The following is an 8,835-nucleotide window of genomic DNA, read 5'->3' on the forward strand; positions in this document are numbered from 1 at the left end:
AGGCTCGATTGCAAAATCGAGGCACGATTGAAAAATCGAGGCTCGATTGGAAAAACGAGGCTCGTATGTCGAAGCTTGGCAAAACGAGGAATCGTGGTCGTTTTTGATCAGGTGCTTTTGGGCTCGTTTCCCGGAAACCGTGAATGATCCTCAAATTCAAATTGTCATACAACCCAATTGAACATGATTCCAAACCTTTTTTTTTTGTTGTTGCTACACTGACCCTTTAGAGGTTTAAGTTTTCACTATCAATTCAGGATTTCTTCTAGAGAATGAGTCTTCATATCCACTTTAATAAGTCATTTTTTTGTGTTCTTAGTTTAAACAGTAGAAACAATTATCGAGATAAAATTTACTCAGTATCAAGACTTTCTGAACCATTACATATAAAATTAGAACTACACTGAATGAGAATGATTCATGAAGCTTATCACTCTCAAGAGTGACTGGTAAATAATTTTATTTCAACTCTTCATCACTATCAAGCAGAAAAGTGATAAGAATAACAGTATCATTATGGGAGTTATGTTTGATTTAAAACCAAATTCTTAGAACTTAAACCATTGGAAATATACGGTGGATAAAATGAGAATTGTCATTTTGATCTTGTCGTTAGTAGGGCATAATTTGATGAATTTCAATCTCTTAACAGGACATCATCAGCAGAGGCATCACTCTGATCCGCTCTTTCCTTTCTACTTGTAAGTATTCTTTGTCATTAATTCTCCAGATTTATTTAGGACCTACAAATAATATTATAATTTTTCTTTGTCTTTAGCCAATCACCTCCAAGGACTATGACTAGTCCACGTTCTCCTTCTCCTCCATCATCACGCACTCCTCAGAGAGCCACCTTTATTGTTGGTTCACCAGAGTCAGTATCGCCAGTCTCTCCCCCTTCCCCTATGGTACAGGCCCCGCCCGCCCTTTCCCCATTGTCATCTCCATCATCTGCAGAATCCTCTCCAGTTGAGATCCCAATAAGAAAGCGCACAAGTTCCTCTCCAGGACCTGCACAAAAAGGTCAGCAATCATCCACTCCTCTGCCCATTCCACGCACTGGAAGTTTACCCAAGCAGGCATCTTCTAGAAATTCTCTGTCCCCCACTCACCGCAGAGAAAGTTCAGGCACGACTCCTAGAAAGCAGGGAGTTGGTACCCCGTCCTCTAAATCCTCAGTAGGCAATAGCCCAACTAGTAGCCCAGGTGCATTGAAAAGTAGCAGTAGCCAAAAAAACAGTCCAGCAACACAGAGGTAAGTAGCTCAAGTTAGCCCGAAGGGATCCTCTATCCCTCTCACTGCTGCTGCTCAAGCTGTTAATGCGTAAGCGCAGGGGTCTGAGATGACCGTGGGCTTGCACCAGAAAGCTTTTGCAGGATTCTCTAACACAATTGCGAACAAGGGACTGGCAAGTAAGGCAGCAGTTGGGACCTTCCGAAGAGCACTGTCAAATATTGAGCCTTCGGTTACTCAGTCACCAGACAGCTCGCCGATATTGACAGCTCTGGCTCGTCATTCAAGTTCTGGAATGGGCATCCCAATAACAGACCTCTCTGAGCCAGGAGCAGAGACTAAGCAGATCATACGCGTGCATAGCTCGCCCGCCATACTAGCAATGGGCCTTCCAAGGAAGGGAAGCTTGCTGACATCACCAGGATTCCAACTAGGGGCTACAGGGGTAACTCCCGTATTTCGTCGGAACTCAGGTGGTGGATTCACCCCCCTGAGGGGAAAAAGTCCGCCTATTTCATCTTCCCCAACAGGTCTTCCAACCATACCGGGCTCACCGACTAAGACATCCCATAGTACGGAGGCTAGAGATCCCATAGTTGATCGTGACAATGAGATGAAGCCCTGGAAGGGTCTTTTTACGGTTGGGTCGTGTTCGCCCAAAACGGGGGAGAATATGTTTTTGCTCGGGAAGAATTCACCAAACGCGAGTAAGAATGGACAGAAACCTGCTTTTGTCAGTTAACGTAAACATAGGATTTGCACCATATTGAGAAGAATTTATGAAGAGAGAGTTTTAGTATTTGCTTCGTAATGTGTTTATGGTAATTTGATGTTGTAAGAACTACTTTATTGCTACTGCATGTGAGTTGCATAGAGACTGTTCACCCTGACGCCTTAATTATCTCGACAGGAACTAAGGTTACTCTCGGATTTGGAGACAATTTCCCCTACAGGAGCCCCAAGAGACTTATGGTTGGTTCACAGAAAACCGAAGCGTCTTCTCCCGACATGGAAGGCCCAATAGCTCTCATAGCTCCTGAACTGCTGGAAGATACTCTCTTAGATGTAAGAAAATAATTACAACTGATTTATTGCAGAACTTTACCATTGACTGTGGTGAAACAAACACTAACGCGTTCACAACGCCGAATCAAAGTAAAGGAATATCCCATTATATATCTATATTTAACAATTATTCGCCTCAGGTTCGGTGAATATCATCGAATAATCCCCGAGACGAAGTCAAGGGGATTATTCGACAATATTCACCGAACCTGAGGCGAATAATTGTTTTAGTATAATTTCAGAGCTGAACAACAGAGAAATTTCTAAACAACAGAGAAATTTCTAAATTCATAACATTTTAGTAACATTTATTGACATTTTATTTTAACATTTTGTATAAAGCGCGTGGAGCGATTTATATAGCGTCATATACGGAACCGCTCGACCAATCAGATTGCCGGAAACTCTTTGCACAGCTCTGAAATTATGCTAAAAATATATATATATATATATAATGCTAATGAGAGAGCTTATTGAAGCTAACTACTGTAATCCCGAATCACTTTCCACGCTCAATTTAAAATTGCTCCAACAGATTTGTCATTTAAATATATACGAAAACATTCAGGGCAACCTTTATTGTTAGAGTAGCCTTCAAAGTTTCAGTGAACCTAATCTCTGTTTCGCTCATCGTCAGGTCTGAATAGACAATAGAAACCCAATATTTTTTCATTAGGTTAGATGAGATTTTCCTTAGGACAGGGCTTGAGTGTTCGATGCGATCGCTTTATAATCACAGATCTTTGTAAAGCTAACTCAGATATTACTAATTGAATAGAATCACGCGACATTTGACAGTCAGTTTAAAACCACTTTTTAAGTTATTACCCAACAAACCAAGGTAAATGACAGCTGCCTCTTTTCTTTATTTTGTAAAAACCACAGATGGAGCACACGGAGGGCGTTAGGAAACTTAATTTCGTTTTGTCTTTGACGGATGCCATTCTTGAAGTGATCAGTGCCAGGGGAATACCTTTTACAGTGCTGACAGACTCTGTGGCCATCCGACAAGTACGTGAATTGATGTTGTTTTTCGGCTCCCTGGGTTGAATTGTGTAGTTGGACAGCGTTAAAGTCTCGAAGAATTGTTTTAGGTCTTAGATAGTGTATGAATATTCTCTGTTTTTCTCTCTTTCAGAATGAAAGCCTCCTCGCCGACCAGATTGGACTGAAAAGTGACGAATTGAGGTAAGAAATTGGGTTTAAATGACAAGTTGAATTATACACGCGTTTCGATTGGTTTTACATATGATATATTGGAGGACGCATAGTCGTCACCATTAACAACATTTTTTTTTTTTTTTTTCATCGATAAAACAATTAGATTCCATTTTTCGGTGGGTCTTGTACAGTTAAAGATAACAGATGTGGAAACAAAAAGGGAAGAACACTCGCGCAGAATGCTATTGTTTTCCGTGACATTTACTTGCAGTGCGAAATACGTAGTAAGTCCGGCATAAAGAAATGCACATCCAGCACTGCTGGGATACCATTGGTCAACTGATAAAGTTCAGGGAATACTAGAGTCCCTTCGCCGAATTCCGCAACTGTCAATCAAACGTCAAGATGAGCTCAGTAAATTTTCAAGGTGTGATAAGGGAACAATAACACTAATGATTAAAGAGTTGTCCGCTCTATTCATTGTAAGTGCATGGCAAGCAAATTCTTTTGTTGACATTTTTCAATTAGAAGTATTTTAGAGAAGGGCATGGGACGTTTTTTTTTTAGCCGTTACTTAGGAAAATCTTGGAATAAACAAGCACAAATACCCGATCGATGTTAATTTTTTTAAAAACAGACATGAAGAGTGAGTTCATTATACACTTTTTCCGTTCATTGCCAGTTATCTACTCGGCCCGATCTGAGAAAAAGCCGCTTTTATTGTGTGTTATTTTTGTCTGTGATTTCCCAGTGTCCCAGTGGGAGCGTGTCTTGTTTGCTGAAAATAGTTAGTCAATTTTCCATCCGTTCGAATGGAGTAAAACATAAAAAAAGATCTGTTACACTTAGACCCATTCACTTGCTGAAAACTACCTTCGAAACAACAATGTTGAAACGAGCAAGACATCCGCCAGGCTTTTACGCGTCGTTGTTTGAGGAACCTCGCGATCGTGGTTGTCACTTAAAATACCGACCGAGATCAAAGTCCATTCCCTTGGGTGTTTACCAAGTGGAGCGAATTGTCGCGAAACGAATCCAGGCTGGTAAATGCGAGTTCTTCGTTCAATGGAAAGACTACTCTGCGGCTGAGAACACGTGGGAACCGAGCGAACACATACCGGAGGAGCTTATCGCTGCCTTCGAAAGCAGATGTGTCGATTTAGTTCGCATAGATGAATGCAAAGAGAGAGAATTTTTACCGTGACTGGTGGCGGATGTCGCGTCAATACTCCAGTGAAGTTCAAACTGCTCTTTGGCAGGTCGCCTGCCTTCTTAGACGAGAGTGGCCGAAAAACATCTTCCCGCCCCGTTGAGAAAGTTCAAGTGCAGTTTACTAAGTGTTATTTCACCGGACAAATGCAGTGAGATGCTGGGTGCTGTTCCAGTGTTTACAAAACGGCTTCTTTAGAAGCCACCAAACTTAATAAAAGTTAATGACCAACAGTTGCTGGTTTTATGTCAAACGAACAAATATTGTCGTTTCTATTCTGGAATAGACCATTAAATGAAACACTGAAAAGACATGACTTAAAACTTTATTCGACAATGATCCACATAAGGCGTCCGTGTTTCTGCTGACGTACTCTCGCAACTGCCACAGCCCCTCCACGTTGATTTGCAGGTAAAATGACGGGTTGTAGCCGTCAACAAACGGAGTAGACATGTGGAAGAATGCAGGGTTGATCGGGGTTTCTATGAGCTCTGAAAAGAGCTCCCGATCAACTCGCTGCCATTCTTGAACGGAACACATGTTGATTTACTTAGCAGTGAAGAGACTGTTGGTGGACTTCTCTCGAATTCTTTGTAAATGAAGGTGGTTAAGTTGACTGGTCTCAAAGGACTACAGTTGCGAAATTTATGGAAGTAATGACGTCGCTTATTACTTTCAATTTAATACTTTTGCATCGAAACTCGCTGGACCACAAAATGTTAGCCTCCGTTTGTCGCAGTCTCTGATACGCTAAGTGAACGGACGTGAAATTTCATTGTCCGTTAACTTTCTATAGTCGTTTAACCCGCACTTTATGCGTGCGTGCCTTCGTATATTTTTCGTTGTCCTTTTGCTCTTAACTTGATGTTAAAGTGCGTATCATGTTTTCAATTTCAAATATTTACCGCCATTCCACAGCTACTACTGATTTCGTATATAGATATAAATGAGGTAAAACATTGCCGTTGTTCATAATTGCTCAATTGTTCATGAAGGCGGAGCTTAGAGTTTTTAATATGCACGCGCGAAGTTCAAAATAAATCCGTTCAACTCCCAAAGGCCCTTAGGACGGGAAGGAATTGAAGAGAGAAAATATATGTTCCAGAAATGCTAGATTTGATACTATTTCCAGACATCGGATTTCCTTCATATGTTGCATGAGCCCTTTATACTTTATAAGAAAACATATCCATATGCAACCCAACGTGCTGATATCTTCATTTAGAAGAAATTCGACCTCAAAGTTATCATACAGCTATTTCCCACACTGAAATTTACTCAAAGTAGGTCAAGTTGAACAGTGAATTGATAAAGGTTAAAGACATGGTATCGCCTCAATATTGGTTGTTATTTTTTTACGAAAATCTCTTCTTTAAAAACCATATGCAACCCTTTTGATAGTTTATATAGTTATGCTGTGAAAACATTAAAAGCAGGAGGACCTTTGCCTATTCCGGCCATTTTCTTTATTGTATCATGCTATTTGTCGTCTCGGTCTTTTAAATTTAGCGCCCTCGCACCCGTAAATGCCCCGGATGTGTCATACAATTCTGCCTGATGTGATGATCAGTGACACTCTTGGCTGTGCCACTTTGGTGTTGTTACCATATTTCGACGTCATCTGTGATGTATCTGTGAACAGACCCACAGTAAGATGAAGTCTACTTGTTAAGGAGAGGATCACTGTACACGGATTTGCAAATACAGACCTTACCTTATAGCGAAGTTAGATCTGGGTAACTAAGGTTCTTAAACTTTGCAGAAAAATGGAACAGCTGGTACTGTACGTGAAAGCTCTGCGAGCTCTTAATCTGTCTCTTCTCTTCGCACAAGGAGAAATCAGAGTTGGGAACTTAAAACCCTCCAACGCCGTCAAAAATGGTGAGATAGATAGATGCTCGAAGGCCCTACTCTCATCTACCTGTGCATGTAACAAACCTGAACGAAGCATTGAGTTCATTATCTTCGTTTACAATTTTCAGTTCTAAACGACTTGAACGGTCGATATCACCAGTGTTTGGAGAAGGCGTCACAACTGAAGCAGCTCTTGGAACCTGGACTACAGACACTCGATGGAAAATCTATGACGGTGAGCCTACTTCGTGTATGCGTTAAGGTCTTTTAGGATTTAATCAGCTTTCTCGAGCATAATTGCTCATGGTTTGCTCCTGTTCACTTTGTGATTGGCTTTAAACTTGCACTGCCTTCTCAACCAAAGAGTCATATGCAGAACTTATATCAATTATAACTTTGTCTCTCCCGTCTCTACGCTTTAGACGAGTTTCGTTGGTGTGAGCTGAATTCCAGTGAGCCCCTTTGAAAATTTACCTTCGTGGAGTTAACTGTTGTGATTGATTTAATCTTAGTTTTAGGAAACTTCACCAAAAAGGACAGTGCTCCAGGCCACGTGTATTCACTGTATTCTCGGCCCCTAGTCTGCCTTTTGGTCTCTCTTCCTCTCCCCCTCTCCCCCCCTCCCCATCGGTATTGTTTAGTTACTTTGATATCCGGACTAGCTTCCTAGAGCTGTGCTTACAAGAGCCTCGAGATGAGCTGTGACGAGGTTGGCATGGTGTCTTCCATGCTGCTTTCTGCCGGCACAACCTTTTACTGTTTTTTCTATCCTCTGCTTCGTTGGGCTTGGAGTAAAATACTGACATCTTACATCCTTCTCACAGGTCAGCGCTGACAGGCTAATGTATCATTACGCCATGGAACAGGTAACTACCTTGAACGTTGAGGCAAGCTATTCGTGGATGCCGTGCTAGAACTGGAATTTCTTATTCATTTTTTCCTTTTGTTTTTGTTTTCAATTCTTTAGTGTCAAAATGCTGCCCTCGATGAGCTGTTCGGAAACCCAAAAGAGGTGCATGATTAACCCTCATTTGTTTGTTCCACGTCTTCGTTGTTTCTTGTCACGTTTTCTCCTTGTTTCGTCAACCAACTACTTAAAAACGTTTCTCTCAGCTCTTTTCTCTCTTTCTAATAAACAAATGGTAAACACCGCAGCGTACACTATTGAGTTATGGATGCACGCGGGAGATTGCTAAGCACGAAAGAAGCGTAAGAGTCGCTCGAGGCGATAGCCGAGAGCGACTCTACCTTCTTGAGTGCTTAGCAAACCTCCCAAGTGCATCCATAACTCAATAGTGTACGCTGTGGTGTTTACCATTTGTTTTATAACATAACATTGATACCTTGTAGCTAAAGAGTTCCCTTTTATTTAACAAATCTTACGCGACCAGAAAAAACAAGCGCGCGCGGAAAAAGTCTTTACATTTGCTCACGTCAGCAGCGTACACCCATGGGAAAATGGGGGACGCTAAATTGACCAATCAGAGCGCGCGCTTTGCTTTGGTTATGTTGTAACTCTCATTTTTGTTCAGTGTAAGGTCAAGTACGAGACTGCCCAGGTTTTGCTTCAAGGCTTGGAAGAAGAAGCTCATACTGACGAGGATCGGCGTCTGTTGAATAAATGTATCCTTTGATCTCGTTTGCGCTTCAACAAAGTAAATACAAACCCCAAATCCTAAATCGTTGGGTGGAGAAAAAAATTAAGTTACTGTGGTCATTATACATGCATCTTGAATAGGGTACACTATACTTTATGCCACTGGAGTATTTTAAACTGGGGAGGAATAGTTACAAACTAATGTCGTGACAGAAACTAATGTGTCTTCAGAATAAAAGCGAATTTAAAGATTTTGCCTCGAAAAAGACCACAGAGTGCTCCCCTCCCATTTCCTCCCTGTAATTCTCTCATAACACTGCAACTTAGACAACAAATAACTTAACTTACTTAGTCATAACTTGGCTGGCGTAGGTTATATACAACCAATTACCTCACTTTGACATGGTGACAACCAGTAACATCAAGCCTTCTACGTGAACACATTTTTGCCACCACCTTGACGAGTAGTTCCTTAACGAAAGCTGTAGATAAAATCGCCGTAGATAAACGACTGACGTGTATTTCCAGGACAAGTACTCGCAAAACCAGTCAAAGTAACGCAAGATAGACTGCGTGGGACTGGGAATGAACCGTGAGGTGCCCTGTTACTTGTGGGCATGAGTTCTCGTCTGTGAATGGGGTGAAGTGAACTTCTGGTTATTATCGAGTATACTGTGAATATTTCGTAGTATTGGGGTTTTCTATTATTCCTTA

At 41.4% G+C, this 8,835-nt stretch overlaps 2 protein-coding genes across 3 annotated transcripts; both read left to right on the forward strand.

The window, feature by feature from the left end:
• The first annotated feature begins 570 nt into the window (after positions 1-570).
• On the forward strand, positions 571-1,875 carry LOC148717518 (uncharacterized). Its single transcript, XM_088742236.1, has 2 exons — positions 571-701; positions 779-1,875. The coding sequence occupies exons 1-2, from the start codon at positions 586-588 to the stop codon at positions 1,257-1,259; spliced, it is 597 nt and encodes a 198-aa protein (XP_088598362.1). The 5' UTR covers positions 571-585; the 3' UTR covers positions 1,260-1,875.
• Positions 1,876-2,170: 295 nt separating this feature from the next.
• On the forward strand, positions 2,171-8,835 carry LOC148717519 (serine/threonine-protein kinase unc-51-like). Of its 2 annotated transcripts, none has more exons than XM_088742235.1 (9): positions 2,171-2,299; positions 3,185-3,310; positions 3,438-3,487; positions 6,433-6,551; positions 6,653-6,759; positions 7,349-7,390; positions 7,492-7,536; positions 8,057-8,147; positions 8,474-8,529. In XM_088742235.1, exons 1-9 carry the CDS (start codon positions 2,204-2,206, stop codon positions 8,491-8,493), a joined length of 696 nt encoding a protein of 231 aa, XP_088598361.1. In that variant the 5' UTR covers positions 2,171-2,203; the 3' UTR covers positions 8,494-8,529. The 2 variants fall into 2 exon arrangements, with proteins under 2 accessions (XP_088598361.1, XP_088598360.1); XM_088742234.1 differs by lacking the exon at positions 8,474-8,529 and adding an exon at positions 8,610-8,835 and having other exon boundaries at positions 2,172-2,299.

Source organism: Stylophora pistillata, chromosome 13, assembly GCF_964205215.1.
Source record: "Stylophora pistillata chromosome 13, jaStyPist1.2, whole genome shotgun sequence".
NCBI classification, from domain to species: Eukaryota; Metazoa; Cnidaria; class Anthozoa; order Scleractinia; family Pocilloporidae; genus Stylophora; species Stylophora pistillata.

Excerpts from the sequence above, each read along its gene's own strand:
- LOC148717518 (XM_088742236.1), top strand. The coding sequence starts at position 586 with ATGAGAATTGTCATTTTGATCTTGTCGTTAGTAGGGCATAATTTGATG. Across the intron at positions 702-778 it reads CCGCTCTTTCCTTTCTACTT|CCAATCACCTCCAAGGACTA; the intron begins GTAAGTATTCTT and ends CTTTGTCTTTAG.
- LOC148717519 (XM_088742234.1), top strand. The coding sequence starts at position 2,204 with ATGGTTGGTTCACAGAAAACCGAAGCGTCTTCTCCCGACATGGAAGGC. Across the intron at positions 6,552-6,652 it reads CTCCAACGCCGTCAAAAATG|TTCTAAACGACTTGAACGGT; the intron begins GTGAGATAGATA and ends TACAATTTTCAG. Across the intron at positions 7,537-8,056 it reads TGTTCGGAAACCCAAAAGAG|TGTAAGGTCAAGTACGAGAC; the intron begins GTGCATGATTAA and ends ATTTTTGTTCAG.